General features: G+C 36.5%; 1 protein-coding gene across 1 annotated transcript in view; it reads left to right on the forward strand.

Annotated features, from left to right (window-relative positions):
• RCOR1 (REST corepressor 1) overlaps positions 1-19,806 on the forward strand; it is a 138,790-nt gene that overhangs the window by 85,624 nt on the left and 33,360 nt on the right. The window contains exons 4-5 of the mRNA XM_069103748.1: positions 18,075-18,127; positions 19,402-19,563. Of these exons, the coding sequence (XP_068959849.1) occupies positions 18,075-18,127; positions 19,402-19,563 (215 nt within the window). The remainder of the gene's footprint in view (positions 1-18,074; positions 18,128-19,401; positions 19,564-19,806) is intronic.

A 19,806-nucleotide genomic window follows, 5' to 3' on the forward strand; every position in this document is an offset into this window, starting at 1 on the left:
CCCTTCCATTGTTCCCCCTATCTCCCCCTTCCCCTCTACTCTCCTGTAGGGTGAGTACTCGCCTATTTAGTGTGTATGTCATTCCCTCCTGAAGTACCCACCAGAAATTATACACTAGAGCCCCCTCAAACCTGCTAGAGGGGACCCCTACTAGGTTCCTTGGAAATTACCTAATAGGCTCCAATAGTAAAGAAATGTTTCACCTGTGTTGCTAAAAACATGCCACAGATTCCCATAGATTCAGGTCTGTTTTGCTTCAGTAGAAATAATACTAAGGCTTTGCTTCAGTAGGAATAATACTGAGAAAGCTTCGCCTCAATAGAAACAATGCTAACCCCTTGGAAACACATTCTATTGCTAGCAGTCACATTGTCTATAAAATTATATCTAACATAAAGCTCAGGGCTGTCTTTCAGTCTGAGAGGCAGTCCCGGCCGGTTAATAAACACTCCTATCAAATTATAATTGGCCTCGCTGTCCTGTTAATTCTCTGGTGTCCATTACACCTCCCTAAGCCAAATTCAATGAGAATAAGGTTGGCTCATTCCCTTTTGCCTTCCTGTTCTTCCCCTCCATTTTAATAATTTTCCCTTGCCTCTTCTATATGTGATAATTTGCCCCATCCTGCCTCTCCCCATCTCCTCTCATTATATTCCTCTCTCAACTCTTAATTTCACCTTAAGTATCATCCCTTCCTATTCAATTGGTCCTGTGCCCTCTGTCTATGTATACCTGTAGACATATATACACACATCACATATGTATTCATACGCCCATTTACCCTCCTAAATAGACATATATATGTATGATACACATATACATACATATATACATACACACACACACACATATATATATACATTTCTATTCTCTTCAACTATTTTCATACTGAGAAAAGTTTCATAAGTTATAATTATCATTTTTCCATGTAGAATATAAGTAGTTCAACTTTGATAAGTTCCTTATGATTTCTTTTCCCTGTTTACCTTCTCAACCTTCTTGTATCTGAATGTCAGATTTTCTATTCAGCTCTGTTTTTTTCATCAGGAATGCTTGAAAGTCCTCTATTTTGTTGAATGACCATATTTTCCCCTGAAACATGATACTCAGTTTTGCTGGGTAGGTGACTCTTGGTTTTAATCCCAGCTCCTTTGACTTCTGGAATATAATATTCCAAGCCCTTCGATCCCTCAATGTAGAGTGGCCAGTTCCTGAGTTATCCTGATTGTGTTTCCACAATATTGAAATAGTTTCTTCCTGGCTGCTTGTAATATTTTCTCCTTGATCTGGGAACTCCAGATCCTGGCTATAATATTCCTAGGAGTTTTCTTTTTGGGATGTTTTTCAGGAGGTGATTGGTGGATTCTTTCAACCTCTATTTTGCCCTCTGGTTCTAAAACATCAGGGCAATTTTCCTTGAGAATTTCTTGAAGGATGATTTCTAGGTTCTTTTTTTGATCATGGCTTTCAGGTAGTCTAATAATTTTTAAATTATCTCTCCTGGATCTATTTTCCAGATCAGTGGTTTTTCCAATGAGATATTTCATATTGCCTTCTATTTTTTTCATTTGTTTAGATCTGTCTAATAGTATCTTGATTTCTCATAAAGTCACTAGCTTCCATTTGCTCCAGTTTAATTCTGAAGGAATGATTCTCCTCATTGAGCTTTTGAGATTCTTTTTCCATGTGGCAAATTTGGCTTTTTAAGGCATTCTCCTCATTACCTTTTTGAGCCTCTTTTGCCGTTTGAGTTAGTCTATTTTTTAAGGTGTTATTTTCTTCAGTCAGGTTGTTGACTCTCATTGCATAATATTCTTGCATTGTTCTCATTTCCCTTCCCAATTTTTCCTCCACTTCTCTTATTTATTTTTAAAATCCTTTTTTAAGCTCTTCTATGGCCTGTAATCAGTTCATATTTTTCTTGGAAGCTTTTGGTGCAGGAGTTCTGACTTTGTTGTCTTCCTCCTGTTCCATGCTTTGATCCTTTTAGTTCCACAAAATAGTAATGTAAAGTTGGGTTGCTGTGTTTGCTTCCTTTGCTTGCTCATGTTGCCACTCAATCACTTGACTTTTGAGCCTTTTGCTAGTAAAACTCTGCTCTCAGAAATGGGTGCTTTATTCCAAACACTGGGGTTTTCTCAGCTGCTGGAGGTATTAGTTGGGTGCCCTCTCTGAAGCCTCCATACTCTCTGGCAGACTGCTCACACACCCCAGGACCTCCACCCTAGACAGCAATCCAGATCCAAGCAGGTTAAAGCAAGTGCGATTACCCCTCAGACTGGTCTCTTGGTCCGTCCCCCTACAGTCTGCAAGCCAGGAGCTCTGAAGTGGCCATGAGGCGGCTGCATGGCCGGCCTGAGGTGCCTCTGTTGCTTCTTGCCCCAGGGGCAAAGACCGGATCACACTCGGAATTCCCAGGTCCAAAAGTGCACACCATACTGACCTCTCACTTTGTCCTTGGTATCTGTGGGTTGATAATTCTGGAAACCACCAGATAATTCTGGAAACCACCACAGCTGCTGGTGATCTGAAGTCCCTCTAGATGGCATCTGGTCAGGCTGCCCTGAGGCTAGAACCTTGGGCTTGCCGGGGTCTGGGCTTGGCTTGGCTCTCAGAGTGCTGTGCTGGCTGCTTGCTGCTGGCCTGCTGGGCTGTCTTCAGTGGGAGGTTAGCTTCTCTGTGTCATTTTGTGGGTTCTGTAGCTCCAAAGTTTGTCTGGAGTAATTTTTTACATGAATTGGAGGAGGTGGGAGCTACAAAGTCCTGTTTCTGCTCTGCCATCTTGACTCTGCCTTCCCCAGGAAAGAAATTCTTAAATCAGAATAGTCTACATGGTTTCATTCCTGTCATTAAGAGTGATCATTAACATTAACTAGCCGTAATTTGATGAGGTGCCCATTGATTTGTCATACCAACATGTATCTGGAGTCTAAAATTTGCTCCATAAACTACATGTAAAGCAAAATGTGTTAGGACAGAGCTTAAATTCTGCTTTGTACTTTTCACTTATGTGAAGTTCATAGGATTTTAGATTTAGACTTAGAAGAGACCTGATCTAAATCACATGGCAGGAAATAACATAATTCTCTTCCACTCATAATGTCAAGCAGAGAATGTATTTGTTTTTCCTTGACCTGCCTCAGGTTGCCACGTTTTTATCATGACTCTCTTTCCCACTGAAACATATGCTGGCTCATCCAAGCACAACATATTAATGTAGAGTGGCTCTACAGAATGAATAAGGGTAGAAAATGGGGTCATTAGTATTCAGTTAGTTAACTCAAAGTTATAAAATGTTCATGTTGTCCCTGCTTCCTTACTTACATTTTATAGGGAAAGAAACTGATCTCTGGAGGAGTTAGAGAAGTTGTGACTGTTTCAAATGGCTTGAAATGAAAGTGGATACATTTTAGGAAGGCATATTTGCTTGGGTCAAACTGTCTGTATTTAAATTTTGAGCTATCTTTTAATCTTGGACTTTTGAAGAAGGTAAGGGGAAAGCTTCACTTTTAAGAGCTCAAAAACCAAAAGAACCTTTTGAATTCCTTCATCTAATTCTTGGCCTTTGCTATTTCTTTTTTTTTTTTTTAATGTTGCCTTTGGGTGATTGGTTGTGGTTGCTTGAATCAGTCTTTGTCTCAATTTGGTTTTCATAATGTGCAGTTCTGTCCAACAATTTCATTGTAAAAGAGGGATAATAATGACTGTAGTGTTTACCTACCTTAGTTATAAGGACCAAATGGAATGATGTGTGCAAAATATTCTGCAAACCTTACATCTCTAAACATCAGTAGTTATTATTACTATTAATTCCTCTTCCAACCCTCGCTTAAAGTTATTGGTTTGAAATGTTGCTTGCTTTAATACTTTGTAGTCACCAGATGGCACTGTTGCTTTACTAAAACAGCCTTGTGCTACTTGTACTTTCAATTGAGATGCTGCAATAGCCGTTCCTTACTTTAATCATAAAAATGTCAGCCATGTATTCATTTGCCATTGCAGTCTAAAAAAAACTCCTGGGCATGTTCAAGATTTCATTTTGAGAAGAAATTTGTGCCAGATTCCCTTTGCAATGTCTAATGCTACTGCAAATGGTCCATACATTAAATAGGCTCCATTAAAGGGATAGCTTTGTCCTTAACTCACCCTATTGTGTCATCCTGTTGCACCACAAAGAATGTGCAGGTTCACAAGGTGTTTTGAATGCCTGCAGAAAATAGGGAAGAGGGTGAGTTGAGGTGATAGTAGTAGTTTTTTGGCTGAATTTCTTTTTTTTCCATTTCAATTTGAGAACAGCTGATATGAAAATCATAAGCTTTATAGTGCTGATTTTTTTCATAAGATACAGAAATTACTTTAGCAAACAAGATAAGCTTAGAATTCACCTGCTCTGTGCTTCTACCTTCAAAATATCACATCAACTTTATTTTTCAATATTCTCTTCATCCCATCCAAGCTACTCTGTCATTCTAGTTTCTTTGCCAATGAAGACCTGTGCTCGCCTCAAGGTTATCATTGTTATAGGGAAAAGAGTGCCATAAAAAATCCAGAGGATTTTATTATCTACCTTATTAACTATCTGGCCTTAGACATTCAATCCATAAACTTTTATCAAGCCCCTATTATGTGCCAGGAACTCTGGGAGGATACATAGACAAAAAACAAAATAGTTCCTGCCCTCAGAGATGGCTTATTTAGCAGGTAGATAATATGCTTGTACTTAGGTATATATAGTATAATACAAAATAGAGGGAAGGTGACCTTGGAGGAGAAAAGTAGCAGCTGGTAGAACTGGACAGAGCTTTGTGTAGGAGGAGGTGGTGTTGAGATAAGACCTGAAGATAATCAAGGATTCCTGGAGATAAAAGTGAGGAGGGAGTACTAGGCATTTCTTGCAAGGAGTACTACCAGTGCAAAAGCAGAAAGGGGATCATAAATCATGTAGCTCAGTTTCTGATTATATAGTTGAAGAAACGAAGAACTACTCAGTTGTCCCAAATCAAGCTGAATCTCCTGACATTTTTACTTTATATCCTCCTCAAGTTAAATATATATTTTGACTCTCCATCGATTATGAATCATCTTTATAAAATTCTTTCATTGGCAAATATTTATGTCTTTTGTATCCTAAATTCATAAGTTACATAAACGTTCAATCAAAATGCTTATTAATTGGGTAGCTGAAGTTCTGAGTTTTATAGTTATAAATTGATCTTGTCTTGCTGCCCATATGACATTTTGTAGTTTTCCTTATGTTTAGATTCTTCTTTTCTTTTAAAAAGTTACTGGTTTGCTCCTCTTACATGAGACTGAATTTTAAAAAATCATAAACATGGATTTATGTGTCCTGAATTTAGAGTTTAAATGTTAGGTAATTCTACTTGTATGTTTCTAGCATGAATTACCAAAATAGTTTTTATGTGTATTAGGTTTTTTTCATGGATGCAATTTCAGAATTATTTTTAAAAACAGTATAGTTAATCCCATAACAGATTGTACCTACATTTATGGCTCATGGAGACAGACAGGAATGCACTATTAACTGGGGGAAAAGTTAAGAGCCTAAGAGAAAAGGACAAACCTCTTCTTTGCCTACCAAATGTTTCTTTGATATGAGATATGATTTTCCTAAGGCCTAAATCTAACCATGTCATTCCTCTATTCAATAAACTCTAGTGGTTTTCTATCACCTCCAGGATCAAATGTAAAATTCTCAGTTTGTTCATACCTTTTCCAGTTTCCTTGCACTTTAATTCCCTCTACATACTCTATAATCCAGTAAAAATACCCCTTAATTCTAATGCCTCCCCTCAGTTGATTTATCTTCAATTTATCTTGTATATATCTTGTTGGAACTTCCTAGAAGAGTTTTTAAAAAAAGGATAAGCATAGTAGAGGAAAAATTGGGAAAAGAAATGAGTGATGCAAGAAAATTATGAAAAGATAATTAACAGGGTGGTAAAAGAGGCACAAAAAATATTGAGGTAAATAACAGTTTAAAAAACAGACCAGGCCAAATGGTAAAAGTGGTACAAAAAGCCAATAAGGAGAAAAATGCCTTGAAAAGAAGAATTGGCCAAATGGAAAAGGAGGTCCAAAAGCTCATGGAAGAAAATAATTCCTTAAAAAAATTGAATAGAGCAAATGGAAGTTAATGACTTTATGAGAAATCAAGAAACAATAAAATCAAAAGAATGGGGAAAAAAGACAATATGAAATATCCCATTGGAAAAATAACTGACCTGGAAAATAGATCAAGGAGAGATCATTTAAAAATTATTGGACTGCTTGAAAGCTATCATGAAAAAAAGAGCCTGACTCTCTCATCAGAACTGGTTCTAAGAGGGAAGAATATACACACACACACACATACACTCAGTTGTGTATAGAAATAGAAATGTAACTTTCTCAGGGAAATAGGAGGGAATTGGGAATAACAGAAAGGGATGGGGGAATAATAAAATGAAGGGCCAATTAAGGGAGGCAGTGGTTAGAAGCAAAATAAATTTTGGGGGGAGAGATAGGATAAAAAGAGAGAAAAATAAGCAGAAAAAAATTAGATGGGGGAAATAGTAATCATAACTGAATGTGAATGGAATGAATTCACCCATAAAAGTTAGCTATTCTTAGCAATACAGTGATCTAAGACAGTTCTAAAGGACTTATAAGGAAAATGCTATCAGAGAAAGAACTGGTAGAGTTTGAATGCAGATCAAAGCATACTTTTTTTTTTCAAACTGATTAATAAAACATTCCAAGACAATTCCAAAGGACACATGATTTAAAAAAAAAAAATGCTGTCTTCCTCCAGAGAAAAAACTGACAACTCTGAATGCAAACTATGAAGTGTAACTTTCTCACTTTTTTTTTTTTAAATGAAGTGTAACTTTCTCACTTTATCTTTCATACAGGGTGGGGGCTGGGCTGGCAGCCCATAAGACTAACATGGAAATGTTTTGCATGATTTCACTTGTATAATTAATTTCATTGTGCTTGCCTTCTGGGGGGCATGGAAAGGAGAAATTTCTAACTCAATTTAAAAAGAAAAGAGCCTCAAAAATAAATAATGTTTTGGAAAAGATTTGTTCAAGGTAAATGAAGGGTAATCTTGTAGAGAAAACACTAACCGAATGGGGTGGGGGTGGGGCCACAAAGAAAGGGCTTCTTCTAGAAGGTAGGCTTTGAACTGAGTCTTAAAGGAAGTGAAGGTAGGGAAACTAGGAGGTGGGGGTGAGTTGGGACAGCATTTCAGGTATGGGAGATAGTCAGTACAAAGGCATGGAGTTTGAAGATAGTGTACTGTGTGAGGAACAACAAATAGGCGGCCAGTATTTGTAGAGTGCTTGGAGGGGAATAAATCGTAAAAAGATTGGAAGGTAGGAAGGAGCCAGGTTATGAAGTGCTTTAAATGGCAAACAATTTTATCTTGGAGCTAACAGGAAGTGGGATGACATGGGTTGACCAGTGCTTTAGGAAAGTCACTTCCCCTGAATGGAGGATGCATTGTAGTAGAGAAAGTCAGGAAAACCAACTAGACTTGTAATAATGAGAGGAGAGGAGATATTGTAAAATATTTGATGTTGTAAAAAAGTGAGAGATGAGAGCCTGTGCAGAGGTGGTAGTTAAGTTGTATGAATAGAGAGGAGATAGTGACAAAGATATTGTGAAGGTAAAAACAGTAAGATTTGACAACAGATTGATGTATGGGGTCCATGTGAATGAGGACTACAGGATGAGACATTCATGTTATTAGCCTGGGTGGTACCCTTGAATGTGATAGGGAAGTAGGAAAGGAGAGGAGAATTTGGAGGGAAAATGAACTTTGTTTTGGAAATGTTGAATTTGATGTGGTGTCTTTAGGATATCTAATTTGATATATGTCCAGAGATAGTTAGTGATCTGGAGTTGGAACTTGGAAGAGAGATTGGGCTGAATATATAAATTTTGTAATTATCAATGTAGAGATGATTTGTGGAGCTAATGAGATCACTAAATGAGATAATGTAGAGGGAAAAGATAAGAGAATGTGGTCTTTTACCGGGATAGATTCAGCAAAGGAAACTGAGAAGGCAAAGTAAGAACAGTAGAACTAAGAGAAAGTAGTATCATCAAAATCTAGAGCATATTTAGTTAAGAAGAATCAACTGAGAAATGAAGGTTTTTGTAGGTGATTTTTTCAAGTAGTTTGGTTGAGAAGGAAGGACAGATAAAGGACTGCAGGTGGTTGGGAATGGTTAAATCAAATGAAAAATTTTAAGGATGTGCAAAAATACACACATTTGTTGACAGCAAAGAAAGAGCCAGTAGATAGGGAGAAAAGGAAAATTTAGAATGTAGGGATGATAATGGGGACAGTGAATTTGAGAGCTCTGGAAGGGATGAGATCAAACATGCGATTAGAAGGATTTGCTTTGGCAAGAAGGGTCATTTCTTAATGGGAGATTTATAAAGGAGTACAGGGTAGGGGAAGATAATCTGCATCATATGAGAAGAAGAGGAAGAGAGGGGAAGAAGGAGCAGCTCTTTGGGAATAATGTGAAATGAGATAGGTCTTCAGCTGAGAAGTGGGGGATGCTGTGGGAGTTTGAGAGATAAAAAGTTTGGAATAATTACTCTAGTGAATAAGATAGCTATTTGATCAGGAATATGTAAAAGGAGAGTGTTGAGATTTTTTACCAAGGCAGCTAGGTGGAGCTGTGGACAGAATGCTATGCCTAGATTCAGGAAGGACCTGAATTTAAGATCACCCTCAAACACTGAGTGACCCTGGGCAAGTCACTTAACAACTGTTTGCCTCAGTTTCCTCAACTACAAAATAAGGAACCTGTTTTCCCAGGGTTGTTGTGGTGATCAAATGAAATGATATTCATAGAGCAAATATCACAATGCTTGGGCACACAGTAAGTGCTATATTAATGTTATAATAATTACTATTATCATTTTCATCATTACTATTCTACTATTATGATTGTCTTCAAAGGACAGAACAAGGAAAACTGGACAAAATTAATGGAGAGGCAGGCAGCTCTATGAGGAAAAATACAAAAATGCGTAGGCTTTCTCAGGGAGTAGTGATTTCTCAGTTCCTGTTGGTATTTTCACAGAGACAGAAACTTCTCTAACTTGCCAGTAATTTTATAGCCTCTTTACCTGGGGTCCATCAACTTGGATGGAAAAAATTGCATCTTCATTTTCAATTTTATGCATTTAAAGAACATTATTTTGAGAAGTAATTCAAGAGTTTTCCCAGACTGCCAAGTCAGTTCAGTGAAACAAAAAAAGGTTAAGACTCACAGAGATATGGGTTGGACCAGGTGAGGTTCCTTCCGTTTCAAAGATTTTAATATGATAAAACTGCTGGGCTCAAGTAAGATAATAGAGACAGGTTGTCCCATGTGGTTGACTTTTACTAGTTAGAAGACCCTTTATATAACTTTCTGAAGGATAACAAGTGTTTTGCTTGAGGTCAGTTTGACCTAGCAGCTTTGTGTTATGCTTTTAATGTATCAATAGGTAATCCTTGGTGATTGTTTCCAATAATGGTTTTTATTGTTCAGATGATTTGTTGGGGTTAATTTCCCTTTATGTGCCTTAAGATATCATTTAGGTGAGGAGAATGAATTTGTTAGATTTTAACAGAATTAGCCATCATCATCATAATAAATAGATTTAAAATACATATTTTCACAGAACAGTAAGCTGTTTTTGCAGATATTATTGGGTAATTTAAAGATCATGGGACTGAATCAAGACCTGGCTCTTTCTAGCCTTTATTAGTTGTATAGCCATGAATAAAACCCTAAACCTTAGCTTCCTTTTCTCTAAAATGGGGATAATGCTATTTGTATTACCTTCTTTACAGGGCTTTTATAAGCAAAGCTCTTTGTAAACTGTGAAGGACTATCTAAAGGTGAGTTAAAACAGATTACTGAAAAGAAACAGGTACTCCTTAACTTAGAAATATTCTAAATATTTGTGTAGCCAGTTTGTATACTGGAAACTTGGAAAAACAAGAGCATGTAAATCACCATGTTTCTTATCTTGCCAATTTTTGTCTCAAGTCCGTGATGGCTGTTGTGGTGGTAATGAGACATAGAGAAGTTCCGATTTTTATGGTGTTACTTTCTTACTATTCTTCTGGTTACTACCACTAGGAATGTGATAGAATGTGGGGAAGATAGAGTTGCAGTATCATGGCTCCTTATCTGCTGTGTCTCATGCATTTTCCCATACTGGTTAGGTTCCCAGGTCTGGTCACAAAAGACCCATTTAACCCCCATTTTAGTGGAACTTCTAAGATAGTCCATTTAACAACCTACTTTTAGAGGAACAACCTGGTAGCAGTCTACTAGAACTATAACTGGGTCAAGTCAATCAGACCCAAACCCAGGTCAGGAACTTGCAGATTTTAAACAGAAAGGCAGAAATCAGATGCTGCCCTTTATGAGACCATTTTAGGAGCACTGAAAGCTGGCAGTTCTTCAAATATGAGCTGACCCTGTGAAAGCCTGGAATAATATAACACTCAATACTCCCAAGAAAGCAGCAGAAGGACCATCCCAAACATTCCTTCTAGAAATGTTCAGAGTCTGGCCCTAATATAAAACCTGGGGTCAGAAGATAGACTGGAAGATAGAGCAAACAAAAAAAGAACTTCCCCCATCCTCATTAAAAAGTAGCGACAGGAATGCGTGATACAAACTCAGAAGAGAATGACTCCAAAACATCAATATACTAATATTAGTAGCTAGCATTTACAGTGTTTTAAAGTTTCCAAAGCACTTTACACAAATATAAACTCACTTTGTCCTGATGACAACAACCCCAGAAGGTAGGGGCTATTATTATGTCTTTTTGACAGATGAAGAAATTGATGCAGGCAGAAATTAATTTTGTCACACATCTAATAACTGCCATAGGCCAGATTTGAAATTGGGTCTTCCTTACTCTGGGTCCAACACTCTGTCCACTGTGCCTCCTAGCTGCCTCAAAGTAAAACATAGCTTTGGTACAAGTTCAACTAGATTTTTGGAAGATTAGTTTTAAGTTTTAAAAAGTTTTTATAAATGAAATGAGAGTGCTAGAAGAAAAATGGAAAAGAAGTGAGATCTGTAAAAGAAAGAATTCAAATGGAAATCAAGAGTTTGGAATAAGCAGTATACAACCTTTCCCCAGCATCAAATTCCTTGAAAATTAGAGTAGACCAAATAGAAGATGAGTCCATGAGATAAAAAAATATTAAAACAAAGTCAAAATACTGGAAAATAATAAAAGAAAATATAAAGTATCTCATAGCAAAAACAGCTGACCTGGAAAACAGATGATTTAAGAATAATTGTACTACCTGAAAACTGCTTCAAGATATCATGAGAGAGAAGTGGCCAGATCTTTTAGAACCAGAGGGCAAAATGGAGATCAAAAGAAAAATAGCAGTCAGAAAGAAAGAATGAAGTACAAAGGAGCCATAGCCAGCTTCACACACAATTTAGTAGCTACTGCTTTAGAGGAGTAGAGCTTGGAGTACAGTATTCCAGAAAGCAAAAGATAAAGGATTACAATCCAAAATCAACTTACCCAGAAAAACTAAATATTATCCCACATGGGAAAATGTACTTTTATTGAAATAGAGAACTTCCAAACACTTCTGATTAAAAGATCAGAACCAGATGGAAACTTTGAAATAGAAAAAAACCGAAGAGGTAAGCATAAGCAAACAGTCATAAAGAACTAAGGAATGAACTGTTTACAAACAGAATGGAAAGGGGAGAAAGGCATGTTAGGAGAGGAAAGGTGGATTAAGGGAAGGATGTACATGACATTGTACAGCATCTCTGTGTTGGCAAAGAGTTAGAAACTGAGGAGCTGTCCATTAATTGGCTGAATGAATTATGGTATGTAAATGTGATGGAATACTGTTGTAAATGGATGTTTATGTAAAATGTTGTGATGAAAAGAATGGTTTTAAAGAAGCCCAACAAAGATATTATAACTGAGAGTTAAGTGAGCAGAACCAGGAGAACAAAGTTACTTAGTGGATAGAGTGTAAGGTCTGAGTCAAGAAGACCTAATTTCAAATTTACCCTTAGTTACTTTCTAGCTATGTGACTATGTGCAAGTCACTTCACCTCTCAGCCTGTTTCCTCATCTGTAAAATAAGGACAGCAATAGCACTTATTTCCCAGGGTTATTATGAGCCTAAAGTGAGCTTTAGTAGTTTATTTTTTATTTATTTTATTATTAAATATTTAATATTTAATTAATATTTATTATTAAATTTTATTTATTTTATTAGTATTTAGTATATGAGCTAAAGTATTTTGCAAGCCTTTAAAGCACTATCTTTCTAAAGACAAACAATTTTGAAACACCGAGGAACCCATATCAGTGCAAAGACCTAACATGATTGCAGAGGATTCATTATGAAACAAACAACCCATGTCCTGATAGAAATATGAAGGACTCGAGTTCAGATTGAAATCTTTTTATTACATGGCCCATGAAGGAATTTGTTTTTGTTTAACTGACTCTGTGTATTTGTCACAAACAGGGTTTTTGTTTTTTTTTCTTTCCTACTGGGAGAAAAGGATGGTGAGAGAGACAAAAGGAGGACTTTTTGATTGAAAAAAAAAAAGAACTAAGGAGAGCTTTTTTTTTTTTTAAAGAGGGAGAGTATTAGAGAGGATAGTGATTTTCCTGCAAACAGGAAAAGGTAGAAAAAGGGCAGTTAAATATTTGTAAAATACATAAAAGAAAGCAGATGGAATTTTAAAAAGGTATTTAGACATATAGGGTATTGTAAATAGATATCACAACATTAAATTTAATATATATATATATAAACTTTTTAAAAATCTAGTGATTCATGTAATTGAAATTCAAGGTTTTATATGCAAGTCATCTTCTGTTCTTTGTATGCAGAAATGTTCATATTCTAGTTTTGTAAACTTCAAAATAAAATTTTTTATGGAAGAGTAGAGAGGTCTTTGACATATTATGACAAGTAACTTCACAAAAGATGGAATCTATTATATTTTTAAAGCTGGGGAATGACTGGTTACTGATGTAAGATTCCTCGCTGAATTACCCATCTGTGAATAGTCTGACCATCAAACTTTCTAGAGCAAAGATCATATTTTTCTTTATAATTAAGTTAACTACAACCTGACCTAATTTAGTCTAAAAAATGATAGATAAAAGAACAGATATTATTCCTACATGGAAAAATGATAATTGTAACTTATGAAACTTTTCTAAGTATGAGATTAGTTGAAGGGAATATAAATGTATATATGTATACATACATTTATGTCTATATAAGAGAGTGTATGTACATATGAATACATGTGAGTGTGTGTGTTTATATGTGTACAGGTATACATAGACAGAGGGCACATGATCAATTGAATAGGAAGGGATGATATTTAAAAAATAAAATTGAGGTGAGAGGAATATAGTGAGAGGAGATAGGGGGAGACAGAATAGGGTAAATTATCTCATATAAAAGAGGCAAGGGAAAACTGTTAAAATAGAGGGGAAGAACAGGAAGGCAAAAGGAAATGGGTCAAACCTTACTCCCACTGAATTTGGTTTAAGGAGGGAATAACATACACACTAAATTGGGTATCTTACCCTACAGGAAAGTAGGGGGGAAGGGGATAAGAGGGGGGATGATAGAAGGGAGGGCAGATTGGGGGGGAGGGTAGTTAGAAGCACACACTTTTGAAAAGGGACAGGGTCAAAGTAGAAAATAGAACAAGTGGGGGAAGGGATAAGATGGAGGGAAATATAGTCAGTCTTTTACAATATAACCACTATGGAAATGTTTTGCATAGCTACACATGTACAACCTATATTGAATTGTTTATCTTCCCAGTAAGGATAGGTGAAAGAATCTGGAATTCAAAGTTTTAAAATCAGACATCTTTTTTAAAAAAATCATTTATTTATTTATTTGTTTATTTTCGCATGCACCGGGAAATAAGATATACAGGCACTGGGGTATGGAGATCCATCTTGCTCTACTGGAAAGTTGGAGGGGGAATGGAGGAGGATATAGGAGAGAGCAGATTGGGGGAGGGGGCATTCAGTGGGATCGCTGTTTTGGGGTGGTGGGTAGGGGAAAGACGGGGAGAAAATTTGTAACTCAAAATCTTGTGGAAATGAATGTTGTAAACTAAAAATAAGCATAAAATTAAAAAAAATTAAAACACTGTAAAAAAAATAAAATGCAAATGCACTAAAAAAAAACAACCACATATTGAGACAGATTATTACCCCCTAAAGAAGTTTAAACAGTTTAAATTGTAACAGAAAGCAAAAGGAAATAACTTCACCTAGCAAAGACTTGAAGAGTGGGCAATATGGTGTAAGAAGACTAGAAAGAAGTAGGAAGAGGTTATATTTTGAAGGATTTTGAATGCCAAACAGGGCATTTTGATCTTGGAAGCAGTAGGAAACCACTGGAGTTTATTGAGTAGAAGAGGTCTGACATGATCAAGGGAAGATGTAGGATGGATTGAAATGGGGTAAGACTCAAGGCAAGTAGACCCATCAGCAAACTATTGCAAGAATCTAAGGCATGAGGTGAGGAGGGCCTCTGCCAGAATGGTTAATAGGCTTTTATTCATCAAGACAAAGATAATTAGAAAAACAGGTTGACCAGTCATGTAGAGAGAGCAAAGGATGTTCTGCAAATAATATTTCTGTTTCATTAGTTGACATGTAATGCCTGGAGACCTAGAGAAAACTCCCAAGACATTAAATGTACCCCCTGTGGAGCATTTACATGATGACCTGGGTAAGAACTGTACAGATTGAAAGAGAATATATATTATGTATGGTCTTCATCAATTGGAAGTGCCTACCTTGAGATTACTGATTCATCCAATGTAGCTAAAAACTATAGAAATTACTTTAGTCCTTCATTTTTAGCTACCATAGTGAATTAAACTTTTTTTGTGGAGAATGTATTCTGAATTCTGAATAACCAATTTACAAATAAATTAAAAGCACAATAAGCCCCAAAGCACTTAAGTACTAAAGCTACCTATAAAGTATCGCTCACAGCTGTGAGGGTTATTATGCCAAATGACATAGTTGCTACCCTCTGTGACCTCCATTCTTAGTACAAAAGTACATGAATTTGTAGAGCACAACCATTGTAAGTAGGAAATTGTCTTTACCTTAAATAACCAGATTGCTTTAGGGCATTTTCTAATTATTATTTTTCCTATTTGACTAAGGCATAGTCAGGAAACATTTATATCTCATCTCTTGTCATTAAAAATCTTTATTAAAATAGATTGGTGCACTTAGATAACTACTTTCAAAGTAATTAAATGTTTACTGAAAAAGTAGCTTGCCTTGTTTGTTTTTTGATGAAAACCTTGTATAAGGTGAGTTCTGGACAGTTGACTTATTACTATACTGTTCTAGATTAAGTGACCACAGTTCATTTGGAGGTATTTTAAGGATGTAGAGTTGACTGCTCTAGATAGAAATTAATGTTTATTAAAAAAAAAACTATACTTGTTTCTTTTTCCACCCTCAGTATTTTCCATTGCTGTTCAGTATACATTAATATTGTAAGTTGGAGTATTTTCTATGTTTTTTGTTATACTAATCCATAGGAAATTATTTTGGCATTTCCAAATGTGGGTATACTTTCCTAAAGTGTAAATCTCAGCTTTTTCATACCTTAGCTTAGACAATCTTTATGAGTTTCGGGAAAATTGATCACCTAATTGCCAACCTTTTCAGTTACACGTCTAGTGGTAACCAAGTCCTTATGTAACACATGCAGTCTGTCAATAGTTCGAATCTCAAAGCCTTTATAATTTGGGTGGGACCTGTTAGAACTTGTGCTTTGCTGGCATATCCTTTAAGAATCTGGGGTTGTGTGGGGCGGCCAGGTAGCACAGCGAGTAAGAGCACTGGCTCCAGTGTTGGGATGACCTGGGGATCGAATCTGGGCTCAGACACTTAGCACCCACCCAGAAACACCTGGCTGTGTAACCTTGAGCAAGTTACTTAACCCCAATTGCTTTAAAAAAAAAAAAGAATCTGGGGTTGTGGGGCAGCTAGGTGGCACAGTGAATAGAGCACCAGCCCTGGAGTCAGGAGGACCTGAATTGAAATCCAGCCTCAGACACAACACAAAAACTAGCTGTGTGACCTTGGGCAAGTCACTTAACCCCAATTGCCCCACCTTCTCCCCTCCAAAAAAAAGGCAAAAAAAAAAAAGAATCTGGGATTGTCTCCATACTATGGTAAGGCATCAGAGTAAGATTTTAGTAGAAGGCTAGAAAATACTGGAGAGGGTGTGTAGCCTCTATTGTTTTTAGGGATAGTCTAGGAAACCTTTCAATTCTATTACTGAGTAATTTGACTGTTTCTCATGGATTTTAAATCCATTTCCTGTTGTCCAGAGGGCAGAATAGCTATTTGCCCTAATCTATACTCTGTCCTTATATCTGCCATATCACCTAAATTAGGGTCTTATACATAGGTACTCCCAAAATATTTTGTTGAATGATGTCTAATTCTTTTATTACATTCTATTATCAAGATCACTGTATTTAATTCAGTTTCACAAACATTCAGTACCTTCTATGAACAAGGAACTGTATTGGTGCTAGGGATACAAAGGCAATAGGGGAAAAAAAGCCCGGTCTGCAAGGAGCTTTCTATTGAGGTGAAAGAGTTTACTGGCTACATTTACACAGATAAGTAAATACAAGAAAATTTGAGAAAGGGGTGAGAGGAATTAGAAAAGGCTTTTCGGAAGAGATGGTACCTGATAAACTTTGGAAGAAGCTAAGGATTCTAAGATAGGAGAGGCCTGCCTGTGAAGTGTCATGAACTCAATAGACTGCCTGCTGACTTTGGGGAAGATCAAGTAGACAGGGGCAGGAGCGATGAAAACAAGTTCTGGGAGGTAAGCAGTGGCCAAACTATGAGGGGCATTCAATGTTATAATGTTTGCAAAGTGCTTAGCATAGTTCCAGGCACAGAATATGTGCTTACTAAGTGGTTATTCCCCCTTTAAATTCTAAGTTAAGGAGTTTGTGTTTTATCCTGGGGGCAGTACAGAGCTCTTGAAGTTTCTTGATGAAGAAAATAACATTGTCAGACCTCTGCTTTAAGAAAATTATTTTTATAGTTAGATAGAGGATAGACTAGAAGAAGGGAGACGAGTTAGGATAATGTAATCTTGTCAAGGGTTCATGGAGATTTGAACTAGGGAAGTGGCAGAGTAAAGATAGAGAAGGTACAGATGTTGTAGAGATAGACTTGACAGAATTTGGCAACTGATTGACTGGTTATGTGGAAGGTGAGAGAGAAAGAAGAATCAGGGTGACTCAAAGATTGGTAGTATCTTCCAACACAAATGGGCAAGTTGGAAAGGGATAGGTTGAGTTTGAGATGCAAAAGAGACTTCTAGGTGGAATTATTCAGGCAGTTGGTTAAGTGGGACTTGAGTTCAGAAGGCTTAGGACCAGATATATCCATTTGACAGCGTTTTGCACAGGAATTCAGCCCGTAGCAGCTGCTGAGGTCATTGAGAACAGCATGTAGAGTGATTAAAGAATAGAGTTACAGACAGATGATGACGTTGAAAAGGAGATAGCACTGGAGAGGTGGCCAACAGTGCAGGGACAACCAAAGGCTGAGTGGGACCATCCAGTATGAGAACTGGCAGTTCTTCCAATTTAGAGTTGGTATCCTTAGAGAAAACAGTTTCAGTTTAGAGTAGATTTGGAAACTACAGATTAGAGGCAATGAGTGTAGACAACTTTTTCTAGTAGTTTGGCTGTGAAAAGGAGGATATAATGTTTCAAAGACCTAACAGATAACTCATGTTTACAGTTTTTAATGTTTTGATTTTTGCTTGGATTTTATGGCAATGGAATTTAACTATTAAACATTAACAGAACATTTCCTCTTCAGCCTCAGCCCAAGCTAACCCTAATTCTACCATGTGTTAAAAATCTAAAATAGCAACACAAACAAAAATGTATGTATTTCTGTCAATTTTTAATTTGTTCACAGTCCATTTATTTTGTGTCTTTCAGTAGACGAATACATTGCCATTGCCAAGGAGAAGCATGGGTACAATATGGAACAGGTAATAAATAAAATTTTTTTTTCCTCATTGCCATTAAGTGGGACTGTAAACAAACTGCTGAAAAGGATTTTCTTTTGGTACCTTACTGCAATTTTCTTATTGAAAATGCTTTTGTGCTTAACAACATTACTCAATAAATATCTCTGTCTCTCCCTCTCCTTCCCTCTCTCCCCACCCTCTCTTTCCTTCCCTCTCCCCTCTGCCCCTCCTTTTGCCACCTTTATCCATAGGTTGTGAAGGGACCTTAGAGATCACATTTTCTATAAAATTGGGTAATAATTATCTACCTCACAGGAAGAATATGGGGACAGAAGTGATTCATAGGTCTTAAAAATGCTGTAGAAATGTGAATTAATAACAAATGTAGCATCTTTCTCAGCATTTGCAAATCTTTCTACAAATTATAAGAATTGGCCATCTACCGTCAACTTAAAAATTTCCACTGATGGGAAATCACTTCCTATTGAGGAAGTCCTTTTCATTGTTTATCCCAAAGTTATTTATCTGGTGGGTAGGGAAGAGGAGAGAAGGTAATATTTCAAGGGGGAGTCCTTATTCTCATTTATTCATCCTGAAGTAGCTCAAGGGAAGGGGGATGGATTTTTTAATCCATTTATTAAAAGGAATTAAAAATACACAATTTGAAGAAAAAAAATTTAGTGTCTAGTTATAGACTCTAGAGAACCTTTTATGAACATTCTCATCCACCTGTCCCATGACTATCTATTATGTTTAAATGGCTTAGCCCACCCCATTTCCAGTTTGAGAGACTCCCTATGTTTATCTTGGCTTGATAATCTGTACCAACACCACTCTCCCCTTACCACAAATAATCCTGATCCCGTCAGACCGTTCCCTTCTTTTCCTAAAGAAATTTGACTATTATCCAGTTGATGCTTTATTTCAAGCTTGGACATAGAAGTCTTCACAAACCATCATTAGGAGACTGTGATGTCAAAATAATATTAGGGAATTTTCTCAGTTTCTCATTTTTAAAATCTATACCTCATCACTTCTACAGATATTATTTCCTGAGGGATCATGGAATTGGAAAATTGGAAGGAATTTGGGGACTGTATCTGTCCAAGGATTCTCCTCTGTAATATCCGTTAACACTCATATCTGCAAAGCTTTTGGAGAAGAAATTAAATAGAAAATAGTTCATTAGCTTTGTATTTATTCTTTACCTTCTATTTATAATATCATGTATGTTTTTTAGTTTTTGTTCTAAAATTATAGTATTGCATATAAAAATTTTTTAAATATATTTTTAGGCACTTGGGATGCTTTTTTGGCATAAGCACAATATTGAAAAATCCTTGGCTGATCTACCCAACTTTACCCCATTTCCAGATGAGTGGACTGTGGAAGATAAAGTTCTGTTTGAGCAGGCCTTTAGTTTTCATGGGAAAACATTTCATAGAATCCAACAGATGGTAAGTAGATTAGGGAAAAATAAGGAATGACATTATTCGGTACCTTTATATCTTGGTACAGGTATGCTGGTTTGATTGTACTAGTATTCAGAAAAGGTTATTTGTAATTTTTTTTTTTGAAGTTGAACATCTCTGTTGATTGATTAGACATGACTGCAGAGTGGCTTTTAGTTGTGCAAAGATGTTTAATTGAATTCTTGTCTAAGAAATCTTTGAAGATGCTTTTCAAAATAAAAGACTTAA

The sequence above is a fragment of the Petaurus breviceps genome, unplaced genomic scaffold, assembly GCF_028583685.1.
Source record: "Petaurus breviceps papuanus isolate PSGF00001 unplaced genomic scaffold, PetGlider_PUasm1.0 64, whole genome shotgun sequence".
NCBI classification, from domain to species: Eukaryota; Metazoa; Chordata; class Mammalia; order Diprotodontia; family Petauridae; genus Petaurus; species Petaurus breviceps.